Below are 16,229 nucleotides of genomic sequence, written 5' to 3' on the forward strand. Positions count from 1 at the left end.
CCAGAAGTTGTCATAATTACTGTGGCTATGGAATGGGGTGAGAACCATGAGAACCATGCTACCCCAGAAAGTGCTGTCGAGTCTACTGTGGAACTTCATTGAAAAACAGTGTGTTTTAATCAATTATTTGTTGACCTGAATATATTTAATATAGTTTTATCAAAAAGGAAACTTTTTAAATGTTTCAATATTAAATAATTTATGAAATTCCCTAAGGAGGATGGTCCTCCCCTTCCTCCTCTAAGGTTCCACTGTTTGGAACATATAGTGTAAAATGCAAATCATAACATTGTAATTACCAATTTCCACACAAAAACAATATTAATTCCTCATCACCAGACAACACCCATCTGTGGCTCCACCATCACCCCAACGACCCCCCGCTACTTCTCCTCTTGTGCCTTTTATGAATGCACGCGCCTCAGCAGCTGTCATTCTTGTTTGAAAAGCGGGTGCCCGCACTCTGCACCGAACAGCACAGCGCCACACACACTCAATTTGAAGATTATGTTGTGGTTTCTGTCCATTTTGTAGAAAACAGACAGATTGAGGAGGTGAAAAAATCTTGCATTTACGCACTAGGAGGGAATAAGGACACATTCCGAGGGCGCTCACAAAGAGACCGTCTACCTCAAAGAAATAAAACAATTATACCCGCCTCAGTGGTTTCGATACAGCCCGTCTGAATCGTGGATTATTACGAGGAAATCGCTTTGGAACCATGAGCTGGGGGTCAGAGCTATGGGTAAGGATAATCTCTTAATTTATTAGCCACGATTAGTGGCTATCGATAGTGAGAAACACCCCGACGACTCAACAGTGCTCGCAAACCAAGCCCGAATGTTTTTTGTTACATTGCAATAACTGCAAAACAAGCTACACCGTCCATTTTCCCAGTCGTCAATCAGTTCATCCCAATGAAGGCTAATTCCTATGGGAAATCTATCATGTTCCCTGCCTGACTGACATGTAGGCCATTGATATGTAGCTAGCTACCTTGTCCAGACCGATGTGCATTTGTGCCTACTGTAGCCTACATCATAATAACGATACGCACTGAGCTATTTTACGCGTTTAATTCAGTACAATTCAACACAACATAACACTAACATGCTTTTATAAAACACACCACCACTTGATGTTTTTCACTATAGAGTCCAGGCAGTGCTTGTAGGTCAGCTATTCCACTACCATCCCAGACCACATTTGTCTCCCTTGTGATCGAGAAAGCAGAATGCATTATAATAGTAACACTTTTATTTAATGTAATTTAATGCTTGTTGGTGTGGTACCTGGGTCAACTGAAAATACTCAATGGCCTGTACGAAAATAAACAGCAGCAGCAGAGCAGTCAGCATTGTAGCTGAAAATTAGGGATGCAGTCAGTGTTTATGACGTTTTGTTTAGGCTAGATGTAGGCAGTACACACACTACATATCCTATGTCCTAATGGATTTGTCTTGGAACCACACCATAGAACAAGGAGAGTCTTAATAGGAAGGTCTGAGTTGACAGGATATAGGGCTGTGGCTTCTCAGAAGCTACTTTTTCAGAAGCTACTGTTACACACACCACACTGTGCTGTCATTGTCAGCCATGTTGCAATCAGCCAAGTGACAGCTGATTTTCACAATGCAGCCAGTCAGCTCTCCTCCCATGTCTCACACATACAACCAAGACAGCATCATAATCAAAACCGGTTGTGCCACGGATTGACATGAAGCTTGATTTAGCGAAAGTTGTTTTATTAACATATTTTAATAATCTTTTGCATCAATAATGATATTTAAAAATGTAAAACATTCTATGATAATGACCTTTATGTGGGCAGGATTACTTTTGCATGCTCCTACAAACAGTTGCTAGCGAAAGTCTACACACCCCTTGCACAGTCTTCACATTTTGCTGCATTAAAATTACATCTCTAAAGGATTACATTAGATTTTGTTTGCCGAGCTCATGCACGTGTTTACATGGTTCTGCTTATGCTTCAGGTGATATAAATCTAATGCACTACCAGCGCTACACAATTTACTCATCTTTTTCAGCGAAAGTAAAACATTTTCCAAATTAATAAAAGAAATAAGAAAGAAAAATGAATTGATTGCTGTATGTCTTCACACCCCAGAGTTATTCATACTTGGTGGAAGCATAGTACAGCTATTCATAATTTTGAATATGATTCTACTAACCTTGCACAACTCTTAGGGCAATATAATCATTGTTTTTGTCAAAATGACTCAAGCTCAGTCAATTTGATTTGGAATCATTGATGGACAACATTATTCAATGCTTGTCACTGATTTTCAAGCAGATTTCAATCAGGAAAAATTAAGACTTGTGTACTTGTTCCACTGAAAAATACAACTCTATCGCAGGTTTAGGTTTTCAGAAAACTATGGCAGTTTTTCCTCTTAACTTTTTACCTGTCCTTTGCACCTTTCATATTTCTTTTGATCCTAACATACTTTCCAGACCCTGCTGGTAACAAGCATACCCATAACATGATGCTGCCACCACAATACTCATTCACACCTGTAATGTGTGCCAATGGTGCTTCCACTAAGTATTAAATATGGCAGGTTTGCCAGAGTACATGTGGCGAGGCAGGTGTGACTTTTTGATTTAGTTTAATAAAATATATTGACGATACGGGTTAAAAAATGGAGCAAAGTGTGTCATTTTCTTACCGATTTGCCTCATGATTTGGCAATTAGCTCACAATTGCTCTGTCCTTCACATCGGAGTGCTGCTTATGCTTCAGGTGATACTGGTGAAGCCTCTTGATTCTAGCCATCCCGGATCCGGGATCGTGAATACAGCCTCAAGCTCATTACCATAACGCAACGTTAACTATTCATGAAAATCACAAATGAAATGAAATAAATATGCTAGCTCTCAAGCTTAGCCTTTTGTTAACAACACTGTCATTTTGCTTTTCAACCATAGCAAAACAAGCATTTGTGTAAGATTATTGATAGCTAGCGTAGCATTTAGCTTAGCATTCAGCATGCAACATTTTCACAAAAACAAGAAAAGCATTCAAATAAAATCATTTACCTTTGAAGAACTTCGGATGTTGTCAATGAGGAGACTCTCAGTTAGACAGCAAATGTTCAGTTTTTCCAAAAAGATTATTTGTTTAGGACAAATCGCTCTGTTTTGTTCATCACGTTTAGCTACGAAAGAAACCTGTATCCAGGAGTGTAATTATCCCCGCAGCTCATTAGCATAACACAACGTTAACTATTCATGAAAATCGCAAATGAAATGAAATTAATATGCTAGCTCTCAAGCTTAGCCTTTTGTTAACAACACTGTCATCTCAGATTTTCAAAATATGCTTCTCAACCATAGCAAAACAAGCATTTGTGTAACAGTATTGATAGCTAGCGCAGCTAGCGTAGCATTTAGCGTTAGCATCAGCAGGCAACATTTTCACAAAAACCAGAAAAACATTCAAATAAAATCATTTACCTTTGAAGAACTTCGGATGTTTTCAATGAGGAGACTCTCAGTTAGATAGCAAATGTTCAGTTTTTCCTGAAAGATTATTTGTTTAGGAGAAATCGCTCCGTTTGGTGCATCACGTTTGGCTACCAAAAAAAACCGACAATTCAGTCATCAAAACGTCGAACTTTTTTCCAAATGAACTCCATAATATCAACTGAAACACGGTAAACGTTGTTTAGAATCAATCCTCAACGTGTTTTTCACATATCTCTTCATGATATATCGTTCGTGAAAGCCTCCTCTCTCCTCTCAATCACTGGATGACTGCGTGCAGCTTGTAGATTACGCACCAATTTAGACAAAGGACACCGGGCGGACCCCTGGCAAATGTAGTCTCTTATGGCCAATCTTCCAATGATATGCCTACAAATACGTCACAATGCTGCAGACACCTTGGAGAAATGATAGAAAGGGCAGGCTCATTCCCAGCGCATTCACAGCCATATAAGGAGACAATGGAAAACAGAGCCTCAAAAATTCTGCCCATTTCCTGGTTGAAGTTTCATCTTGGTTTCGCCTGTAGCATGAGTTCTGTGGCACTCACAGATAATATCTTTGCCGTTTTGGAAACGTTAGTGTTTTCTTTCCAAAGCTGCCAATTATATGCATAGTCGAGCATCTTTTCGTGACAAAATATTGCGCTTAAAACGGGCACGTTTTTTTATCCATAAATTAAAAGAGCGCCCCTTATATCCAAGAAGTTAAAATATAGTTTTATTCAAAATTCTGGCTTGTAGAGGTCGTGAGAGGAAACTGTCTTGAACTCATATTTCTGCCCGACGTAGAATTCAATGCAATTTAATGTTAGGTTTCCAGGCAAGGGTGGAGCTGAATACCACTGACAATTCCACAGTTATGACGCCACATTTCATCCACCCACTTATGTTCCCTGGTACTAAATGTAGACTAGTTAGTTAAGCTACAACAGACATCCAACGTTGAAGAAAGGCTCTGCCTTTATTCAGCTTGTCTGCTTTTGGTGCCCAAAGGCGGTCACCTTAATTCTTAAAAAACTACATTTTAAGAGGGGCTTCAGATGTTCAGAAGGATGAATTCCCAGAAGACCACACACATACACACAAATCCCGCGCCATGTGTCCTAAACTCCAGCATGAGCGTTATGAAAATTATAGCACTGCTACAGCAATTTTTACAGAGCCCTAATAAGTGGTCACAGCCTCTGGAATTCCTTGTTTGCCTTTTTGTTTCAGATTTTATTGTAGTTGTGCTGTAAAATGATAGCTTGATGTCTCATCATAATTCTTCCGCTGCTCTACCGTTCACTACATACTTCAGTCTGAGACTGCCATCATTGAAGTCATTTGTGGTGACGTCAAAATGAGGGCTGTTGTATGAAACAAAATCATCAGCAATTGGATCATCTCTAACCAATCAGAGTATCAAAGCCAATGATGCATTTTCTAAACGTCGCTTTACCCACATGTTTTCTGACTCTGGCCCAATTAGGGGTGGACTGGGAAAGAAATCGGTCCAGGCATTTTGAACACACAGGCCAATTTTTTTCCTCGAGGCCTCCATACTGAACCATTTTTTTCCTCTTTAGCCCCCCATTATTAGTCATGATAATTATAATTTTGCACAAAAAAACACTATCACATGGCCATTCCACCCTTGGGCCCAACCCATCAGTTTCTGGGACCAATCAGAATGGTTAGAATGTGTTTGTGTTCTAGAAATCATTGGGGAGGTATTCATATCCAGATTCATTGCAGAGGATAAACTAACTGCCGTGGGTGTGGTATTGCGTTTGGGTAGCCAGGCAAGTAGAATTTGCCAATGGTTAAACATTTACTGGTGAATGTACTGTGTGGGATACAATTAGGCCTAGATCCTAGTGGCCTATTGTGTACTTCATATCTGATACATGCTTCAATCTCAGCGATGGGAACAGGGAAGTTGTAAATTGTGTGTGGTTGTGGTGAGTTCCTTGCCTCCTGCTGAAGTCAGAAACAGCAAGGTCTGGAGAAGGTAAAATCTGGTACATGTATCTCCTCTTGAAGGTCAGCTCTCCTGGTCTAAAGTTCATGGAGACCAATGTTAGTGCTTCAGAGGCCTAGTATTTCTATGTTATGACTTCAGCCCTATTTCTCTTACTACCTTAGTGCCTGAACAAGAAGCACTGCTATGCTGCCCAGGCAATGGGGATAGAGCATTGCCCCAGGGTGTTCCAAACACTTTCATGTGTGCTTTCCGACATGCTTTCTCTCTAAAAAGCATGTGTTAATGTTGCAAATAATGGTGTATTACAACCAGATGCTCAGTGCTTTGATAGGATTGAATGACAACCAGACACTAGTTGTAGTTTAGATTCCAGTTACAACCAAACAGAACTCTACAGGTGTGAGCTGGGAATGAAGGCTAGAAGTGGTAAAGCTGGTAGTGAGTTCAGTGTCCCTGGCTGTCATGTGAAACTCAAGTTAGGATGGGATGTGCACTGTCCTCTCTCCTTTGTCCTGTTGTGACATCTCTGTTGCACTTGTTCTACAAATTACATCTTAACTTATTGTTGTAGGCCTAGTAGAACGAACACGATGCGAGCAGAGTTCAGCCATGTATTGGTGTGTTATTACACTGATTGCTGTTAAATGGCATGCTATGTGACAGACTGGGAAGGAGTGGTGGGGCACCACATGGTGCGTGTCAGGCTCAGCTCTTGGTGTTTTCAGCCTAAGCACAGAGAGGAAGGAAGTGATATTTCAGGAAGTGTGGTCACCGTCACAGTCAAGCTGTGTTTCTCAACCACTCGAGATGAACATCACTGGAGATAGTTATAGGCCTTCCTGTGATGTGACGCTCTCAGCTTTTTTCTGTGGGTCTTGAGGAGAAAAGGCAGGGAAATATCAAAATAGCCTACTGTTAATTGCATTCTAGGTTAAATAATGTGTTTAGCATCATTAGAGAGTGTTCCATTTGGCTAGTAACGGTACATTGCTGTTTTGGTCAGTCACTCTTTTCTGTTTAATTTTGAATCAGTCTTAGTTGAAATCCCTTTTTAGCTATGGCTTCATTGTAACAATGCAGCAACTCGCCAATGCTTTCCGAATGATTGTGAGAGTGACTTTTGAGGCAGAATGAGCTGTAGCTCTACACCGTATGTGGTAATTCCAGTCATTTTTTCCTTACATCAAATGGACACATTTGTGTGTGAGTCACTATGAGTGAGTAATACCAATGGGTTAAGATAACAGATTTAAAGTTATTGCACTCCATCTTAGTGATTATAGGTAATAGTCTACCTCCATGTAATGATATTGGGGATGAATGTTGTCATGTCTAAATTAAAAGCAATAGGTTCCTGGCTAGTGTGAGCTCATCTCATCCCTTCAGTTAGTGATGTCATCCATAGGTGACTACTACACTGCACTGCCAGTCACTGAAGTAAAGGGAGTGTCAGTTAGTCATTTTATTGGAAAGGCCATTCGCTTCTCTCCTCTTGCATGAGGCTGACTTAAGAGAGAATCAGATTTCTATTGACCTGCAAACTTGCATTTTCCACTTGACACAGAGAGGAGAGAGTATTGAACAGTCAAGACCAAACACAGAGAGTTGACCCGGTAAATCTAAACCACATTCTATTAGGTCTCTGTTATATTTGGACAAATCCTTTCTCTCAGCCTTGCAGCTCCAAATTCCGTGTTATACAGTCGGCCGAGTTGTTGTTTCTCATTGGTATTCTTGATGATTCAAAAAGGAGTATGGCCTATGACAAAAATAGGTCATATTACTCTTACCTGTTAACTTGGTATGTTTTGTTCTGTTGTGAAGAATTTTTTTTTTTAGCTTGTACTAAATATAGTCCCACTGGTTCCATATTTCATGTGAAGGCCTAATTTTGTAGATTATTCTTTGGTCCAGAGGGCATGTAGTCTGTCCTCAGGTGGCTGTGTTCATCTTCCAGTCCAGCAGGAGGCATAAACTAGGGATGCACGATATATCGGTGAACATATCAGAATCGGCCGATATTATCTAAAAATGCCAACATCGATATCGGCCGATGTCTAGTTTAACGCCGATGTGCAAACCTATATAACGTAGGTACATGACGTAATGACGCCAAGGGAAATTTTGCGCTACACGTGCAACACAGCATTCCTAACCTAGCCTGTGTCTGCTGTGTGGATTGAGCAGTCAACAAGTCGAGCAGTCATTTGAAAGAGTAAGAACATTTCAGCGAGACAACAAAGGCAAATTCCATTAATGCCAAGATAATGGAATTCATTGCCCTTGACAATCAATTGTTCTCTGTCGTGGGTGATGTTGGCTTTCGCCGACTGGTCGAACACCAGTACACACTACCAAGTGAGCTATTTTTCAGATGTTGCCCTACCGGAGTTGCACAGTAATAGCGCCACTGCTAGCTTCACGACATACATACTATGGAACGCTGCTTGGGTCTTTGCATGTCAAAAGATATACAGTAGCACGGTCAAAGCTGTACGAAGAAGTCTGCAAACAAGAAAATACTGGCCACGAACAATGTTTTTGCAATACCTCGTTGGTAATAAAGCATCATTTGTTAGACCGCAACTTCTGGGGTAGCTTTAGCTTGGTACCTAGCTAGCACCAATACAACCAGCCTGAAAACAATTACCAGTAGGAACTGCAGTCATTTTCATTATTCTTAGCAATGATTTAGGAATCCTTGTGAGTAAGTATTAGCTAGGTTGCCACTTGTTGTTCGCCTATTGAAATTGAACTTCAGTTCATGAAAATAGCTAGCCAGCTACTTAACCCTGTTGCCCAAAGCTAACGTTTATAAGCAGCCAGCTGGCTTCATCTGGCTAGTGAGGCGCGATTGTCATTTTGCAATGTTTTTGGGGAAGAACATTGTTTGCATCCATGAGCTGGCTAGCTTCTTTTATGACCAGCACTGTAGGTGCACGAGACAACTTTACCAGCATCATAGCATACGTATCGATGAATCGTTGTGACATATGAAATACAAGTGATAGTGTAATCAATGTGTAATAACTACGTAAAAAATGAATGAACGCGTAAAATTATCATGTGCCGTGCAGTCATATTCAGGTCCTGATTGGGCAACAAGCTTATATGACACGTCAAATAGTGTTATTTGACATGTCAAATAGTGTTGTTTAACGTGTATCTTTTTTGACACGCAAATACCCAAACGGCGTTCCATAGAAAATACTCAAATGAGGGCGCTCCTCGGTGGCACAGTGGTCAAGGGCACTGCATCTAGAGACACTGGGTTCGAGCCCAGGCTCTGTCGTAGTCCGGGTTAGGGAGGGTTTTGCCAGTAGGGATATCCTTGTCTCATCGCGCACTAGCGACTCCTGTGGCGGGCCGGGCGCAGTGTACGCTAACCAGGTCTCCAGGTGCACAGTGTTTCCTCTGACACATTGGTGCGGGTTGGATGCGTGCTGTGTTAAGAAGCAGTGCGGCTTGGTTGGTTTGTGTTTCGGAGGACGCATGGCTTTCGACCTTCATCTCTCCCGAGCCCGTATGGGAGTTGTAGACGAGATAGTAACTACTAACAATTGGAGAAAAGGGGGTAAAATCCCCCCCCCCCCAAAAAAGAACTGAAAAGACCCAAATGGCGTTCCGTGAAATCCTGTTTGAGAATGAAACGACTCACCAAATGAACAACGAAACAGCACAGCAAGTAAGTGAAAGAAATAGGTTTTGATCATGTTTTACTGGTAATGGGGAAATACGTAAATGCCAACAAAATAACTTTTTGGTCAGTGTGGTGTGTGTGTGTGTGTGTAACCTTTATTTAACTAGGCAAGTCAGTTAACTTCTTGCGTCGAGCCATCCCGGATCCGGGATCGTGAAAACAGCCTCAAGCTCATTACCATAACGCAACGTTAACTATTCATGAAAATCGCAAATGAAATGAAATGAATATGCTAGCTCTCAAGCTTAGCCTTTTGTTAACAACACTGTCATCTCAGATTTTCAAAATATGCTTCTCAACCATAGCAAAACAAGCATTTGTGTAACAGCTAGCGCAGCTAGCGTAGCATTTAGCGTAGCATTTAGCGTTAGCATCAGCAGGCAACATTTTCACAAAAACCAGAAAATCATTCAAATAAAATCATTACCTTTGAAGAACTTTAGATGTTTTCAATGAGGAGACTCTCAGTTAGATAGCAAATGCTCAGTTTTTCCTGAAAGATTATTTGTTTAGGAGAAATTGCTCCGTTTGGTGCGTCACGTTTAAAAAAAAAAAAACCTGTATCCAGGAGTGTAATTATCCCCGCAGCTCATTAGCATAACAAAGTTAACTATTCAATTGCTCCGTTTGGTGCGTCACGTTTGGCTACCAAAAAAAAACGAAAATTCAGTCTTCAAAACGCCGAACTTTTTACAAATTAACTCCATAATATCGACTGAAACATGGTAAACGTTGTTTAGAATCAATCCTCAAGGTGTTTTTCACATATCTCTTCATGATATATCGTTTGTTGAAAGCCTCCTCTCTCCTCTCAATCACTGGATGACTGCGTGCAGCTTGTAGATTACGCACCAATTTAGACAAAGGACACCGGGCGGACCCCTGGTAAATGTCTCTTATGGCCAATCTTCCAATGATATGCCTACAAATACGTCACAATGCTGCAGACACCTTGGAGAAACGATAGAAAGGGCAGGCTCATTCCCGGCGCATTCACAGCCATATAAGGAGACAATGGGAAACAGAGCTTCAAAAATTCTGCCCATTTCTTGTTTGAAGTTTCATCTTGGTTTCGCCTGTAGCATGAGTTCTGTGGTACTCACAGATAATATCTTTGCCGTTTTGGAAACGTTAGTGTTTTCTTTCCAAAGCTGCCAATTATATGCATAGTCGAGCATCTTTTCGTGACAAAATATTGCGCTTAAAACGGGCATGTCAAGAAGTTAAGAACAAATTCTTATTTACAATGAAGGCCTACTTTAAAACAAATGGAACACGCCCCAAATGGAATAGCCCAAACAGTTCAGTTAGGATGTTACATGCCTACATTTAGAAATTAGGTGAAAGTTGGAACTGTCACCCTTGGCCATAAAAGTCAGGGGTTAAGGGTCACAGGTCATGCTGTTGATGGTAGTCACTGTCATTATCCACATGACATGTTTGTATAGGGATATTTACATTTTTGTTCTTGACCTAGGCCTACACTCTTAGAAAAAATAGTTCCAAAACTGTTTTTCAGCTGACCCCATATGAGAACCCTTTTTGGGTTCCATGTAGAACCCTCTGTGGAAAGGGTTCTACCTGGAACCACAAAGGGTTCTTCGATCGGGACAGCTGGAGATCCCTTTTAGGTTCTAAATGCCACTGAAGGATTTGGCTGCCGTTTTTCGATCCCGTAAACAAATGTGCAATTGTGTATGTTTTTTTAGCGTTATTTGTAAGTTATTTTGTACATAATGTTTCTGCCACCGTGTCTTAAAACAGACGACAGATCTCTAAGCTATTTCATCTGGAAATGTGACTCTGGGATGGAATTACATGGGGCATCAGCCAGGGTTAACCTTTCTTCTGGTCTGCAAGCCCCAGGAGAATGTCATAATGGAGTTAACCTCTTTTATATGATAAGATGGTCACTTAGATTATTAAAGGAAGAAAGACAATTAAATAAGGAGAGAAATTCCCCAAAACAAGTGCACATACACTGTGTGTACAAAACATTAGGAATACATGACATTGACTGACCTGGTGAACCCTTATTGATGTCACCTGTTAAATCCACTTCAATCATGTAGATGAAAGGGAGACAAAATATTTAAGTGCCTTTGAACGGTGTATGGTAGTAGGTGCCAGGTACACCAGTTTAAGTGTGTCAAGAACTGCAATGCTGCTGAGTTTTTCACAAGCATTCGGTTTCCTGTGTGTATAAAGAATGTTCCATCACCCAATGGACATCCAGGCCAGTGGTCGAAAATGGGTCATTGATGAAAGAGGACAAAGGAGGCTGGCACAAGTTGTGCAGAGCAATAGACAGGCTACAGTTAGTCAACTGACATCCCAGTACAGCATTGGTACCCAGAGACCCATAAAAGAATGCACATCTGGTCGTACCTTGACACGAATGGGGTATGCAGCCGACGACCTTACCGACTTCCACTTCTTTCAGCAAAAAACAATAAACTGTGGTTGGAGTCGGCTAAGGAAAGAAAACACTGGACACTGGAGAATATGAAAAACATTGCTTTGTCTGATGAATCCTGGTTCCTGCTGTTTCAAGCTGATGGGAGGACTAAGGTATGGAGAAAACCACGAGTACATGCATCCATCATGCCACATGTCAACATTTCAGGCTGCTGCTGCTGGTGGTGTGATGGTGTGTGGTGTGTTTTCATGGCACACATTGGGCCCCTTGTTAAAAGTGGAGCAATGTTTGAATGCCACAGGATATCTGAGCATCATTGCCAAACAGGTGCATCCCTTCTTTGCAGCAGGATAATGCCCCATGCCAGAAGGCTAGGAATGGTTCCACCAACATGACCGTGAATTCAGCTTACTGCAGTGTCACCAGATGCACCCAGTCACCAGATCTCAATCCAATTGAGCATCTGTGGGATGAGATGGAACGAGCTATTCGGAGTAGAAATCCACTACCAGCCAACTTGACACAACTGTGGGAACCATTGGAGTCGACATCCCTGTGGAAAGCTTTCGACACCTTGTAGAGTCCACGCCCCAACGAGTTGAGGCTGTTCTGAGGGCAAAAAGGTGGGGGACTCAATATTAGGAAGGAGTTTTGAGTGTTTTGTATTTCCACTGTGTATATAATGTCGTAACATGGCAACCAGCCAGGTGATGTATTTTCCATGTCAGTCAGAGGGAGCCCTAGTCATTTAGATTCCCATAATCTTAATAAGCTTTCTCAATTCAGTTACACACTAAATGGATCGTAGCAAGGAGTCCATATACATACTACACAATTCACTTTAGTACTCAATCCTATACTGCTCAATCTCAGCTCTGAAAGGGGAAATAGGACAGTAACCTTTAGTGGTCATTACTTTTAACACACCGTTTTTCACTTCTCTTAGGAATTTGGTCAGGGCTGGTATGAGAAAGAGACAGACAAACACATACAGACATAGATACTCACATTTATACTCACACATTCCTATACGCAGACTGAGGGAGCCCCATTTCTGACGGGCCTGCCGATGGAGTCAGGGAGGGCAACACTGCTCAAAGAGCAGCAACTGAAGGTAAGTTTTGGCTGAAACACTACTCCACATTGATCGAACACGACAGATGTCTATTCCATTTTGGTTCAACATAATTTCATTGTAATGGCGTGGACACAACAAGGCTTGTACGATATACCGTTTACTTAGTATTTCAAAATAGCAATGGTATGATTTTCCATATCGCCTTGCGGGGGTGCATGCTAAGCCACTGCTTATAACAAAGTTAAGTATTGCTCTAAGAAACCTCATGAACCTCATTGTTTGTTTGAACGACGCTCATGCATCGATAGTTGTAATAGAGACAGTGCCGAGCTGTTGTCGGGTAAGTTAGTCTGTGCCGTGAACGGGCCGAGGGTTTTAGAGTTTTCACTCTGGTTTCCTGAGTTCCTTTTCCCTTGCCTGGCCCTGGAGTCCCCCAGCATCCCCCGTCCTGGCCCCCTGTTCCCCGTCCTGGCCCCCTGATCCCTGCCATGGCTCCCCTGTGGTTCACTTTATATTCAGGGCACTTCTGGGGCTGAAACCTGAGCCTGCTTGTTTTCTCTCCGTGAGTGTGCGGGGGCGGAGATAGTCTAATATTAAGTTTACAACCCCTTCCTCTTGTTGTCACAGGGGGTCTCCATTCTCCGCTTCCTCCTCTTCACTACTCCTTCACCCACCTGCCGAGTGGCAGTGTTATTAATGTTTCCCCTTCCTCTCTGACTCCTTCTCTGACCTCCCCAGGAGGCCTACAGAGCGTTGAGTAGGTTCACCTCTGATATGAGTGTTCCACATTAAATTAGAAAAGAAAGAGAGGAGTGTTGGAGATAGGGAGAACCACATTTCTCCACAGGAGATGAGAACAAGGGACAAGGAGAAAGAGAGGAGCGTTGAGAGGGAAAAAAAGAGGCCTGTGATTGAGTGACATAAAAAGTGTTGAGATATGCAGGAAAAGGGTAGCAGCAGCCTAATGATTTGCATGATATTATGGGTCCTTTTCATATGACGTCTGCCTTTCTGTCATTGGGTGGTTTCACTGGAGGTGCCTCCTCTTTCTCATTCGTTCCTCTATAGGGAACTGCTCTCCTGAAACCGGTAGCCACCTCAACGACGACAGGCTATAAAAGTGAAACTTCTCCACAACGTTTCTAAGACTAATAGCAGAACCTTGACTCTACGATTCAATAGGGTTCTGTTTCAGGTCTACCGCCTACACTGAGCTTGTTAAGACAGGAGTCGGAGTGTCTGGTCTTCTGCTGAGTTGGAGAGGGTATACTGTTGTTGAGGAGCCATACTGAGATTGTTTGAAGCTACAGGCTTGTGTTGAGGAACTAACCAATAGTTAATTGAACTGAAACATTCACAGCAGATTTCCCCTGAACTAATCAGTGATTTACACCTACACACGATGAGCCTTGATCAGAAGCAAACAGGGTGAAGTCAGAAGAAGTGAGAGTGCTACTAGTTTTTCTCTGAAGCAGAAGTTGCTCCTGGGCTCACATGCTGAATATTGTCTCTCACACACCACCCGTGTTCCTTAGCAACCTAAAAAAGGAACTGAATAAATATTTATCAGATTTTAGATCGAATGACAGTGAAAACACACAAACAAAGCAAACTCTTGACTTACAGATTGAAAAGTTGAGATTTACAGATGTTTATTGGAGAGTAAGAATTGAAGATGTTTTCATGCAAGTCGTGTGTTTGTGTGTGTCGTATGAGAACAAGATTTCCTTCAATGTATCAACTAATCTCTACGTCAGACCACAGAATGTTCTCTCTGTCTCGGTCTGTCTCTCTCTTTCTCTCTGTGTGTCTTAGTTCAAGCCACACTGGGCTGGGCGCGGTGTGGAGGAACTAGTCCCGTCTCCATGGGTAACAGTTTGTGACACGTGCCAGACTCGGATCTTACAATTCGCTTTTTCCCCTGTCTGACAATGATAAGATTATGGCATGTGCCCCACTTGCCAGATCCCTCCTTGAGATCATCCATCTAGTGTTTATGAGCCTGGACCTCTGTGTCTGCCTTAGGCCTGAGGGGAAGACCGTTTCAGTCCATGTACTGATCTGGTTCAGTATCCCTGAAAGTATAGCTCTCATGTTTGATGCATGTTCAATTGGTCTTCCCTCGAGTGATGAGTCAGTACAGGCTAATACTTTTCAGGGTTGATATCTGGGATCTGACATATGTCAGAGAGAGTGAATATTGTTAGCAATGAAATAATTATTGAATCATTGCAGGTTGAATGTTGAGACAACACACTTGAGATCCCATATCCAAAGCCAACTCATCCCTGCACTGTATGTAGGCTATAATGATGTGTGTTTTTAAAAATTATAAATAGCCTAGATTGATGTGTATTGGGTACAGCCATCATGTGTGACCACTCCTGACTCGTCATTGATTTTGCTCTCTCTACTGGTGAAGGCGAAAGATTGGCTGATTGCTTCAGTCAGTTCTAGTGCGAGTCTCCAATGGTGACAATTGCCTCAAGGTAAATCTATTCATTCTCCTGCTGTCAGGTGTTCTATAAGAGCCTGACAGGTCTTTGCCTTTGGACGACAGAGAGATAGCAAGCATTACTTCTCACTTACAAATGTAGTCAGATGGCCATGAAAAGCCAATTATGGTCATTCATCTGTGATTTTCTCCGGTCCAAAAACAGATGTTCCTCTTAAATTTTTCGCATCACCTAGCTAACACAAAGAAGAACACCCTCCCACTTTAATTAGGCCTTGTTCCATGTTTCTTCCTTGTAAACTTTTGCATTATTTCCTCTTTACTCTCAAGTCAGGTTTCACTACTGTTCTCTCTGTGACCTCAACCAGAGCCACCAGTAGGGAACTGTGAAATGGACTGGCTAGCTAATGTCAGCATTACATCTGGTGAATTGATCACCTTTTCTCTGTGATTGGTTATTGTTGTAGCTCTGCTATAAACAGACTGCCAGTGCTGATCTCAATCTTGTCATTAGCAACCCTTTTGAGAGAAATATTGGAACAGAGTTACAAATGAGCTCAACATCTTCTGGAGTCTAATAAATATGAAATGAACAGTGTGCCTATCAGCCTGTCTGTTCTCTCAGCCTGTCTGTTCTCTCAGCCTGTCTGTTCTCTCAGCCTGTCTGTTCTCTCAGCCTGTCTTGTTCCTGTTGCTTCCTCACCCTTGACAGCACTTCATTACGCCTGGTGTTGTGTGGATGTTTCCTTTTCGGAGGAAACAGGACCATTGATTGGTCCCCTGGAAGGAGGAACTGTTGTTTCTTTGGCGTTGGCTTGGAGGGAAGCCATTAAATGTTGTGCTGGAGGGGAAATGTACATTAGAAACAGGAAGTTGTTGTGATGCCCTGATAGTTCTGCATCAAGTTCTATCCTGCAGTGTTTCCAGAAATGTACTGTGAAGGATGATAGTGAAAAGAGAGAGAATTAAATCAGACCAGGCATGATATCTATCACAAATCTGTCCACCACCATGTGCTCCCTCCCCAGTGATCTAGAATGCAGGGAAACGGTCGAAAAGCTATTGGCGCACCTCCAAACACAAATTAGACTCAAGGGCCAGA

The 16,229-nt window shown here is 42.0% G+C and overlaps 1 protein-coding gene across 16 annotated transcripts in view; it reads left to right on the forward strand.

Annotated features, from left to right (window-relative positions):
• The first annotated feature begins 431 nt into the window (after positions 1 to 431).
• Positions 432 to 16,229, forward strand: part of LOC112220209 (formin-binding protein 1) — a 104,487-nt gene continuing 88,689 nt past the window's right edge. For 8 of the 16 annotated variants that reach the window (XM_024381916.2, XM_024381917.2, XM_024381912.2 and 5 more), the window contains exon 1: positions 12,560 to 12,708. In XM_024381916.2, the coding sequence (XP_024237684.2) occupies positions 12,664 to 12,708 (45 nt within the window). In that variant the 5' untranslated portion in view covers positions 12,560 to 12,663. Of the gene's footprint in view, positions 746 to 12,558; positions 12,709 to 16,229 lie in introns of those variants that run through there. The other 8 variants (XM_024381920.2, XM_042302497.1, XM_024381921.2 and 5 more) reach the window with 3 other exon arrangements.

Source organism: Oncorhynchus tshawytscha, linkage group LG20, assembly GCF_018296145.1.
Source record: "Oncorhynchus tshawytscha isolate Ot180627B linkage group LG20, Otsh_v2.0, whole genome shotgun sequence".
Taxonomy (NCBI): domain Eukaryota; kingdom Metazoa; phylum Chordata; class Actinopteri; order Salmoniformes; family Salmonidae; genus Oncorhynchus; species Oncorhynchus tshawytscha.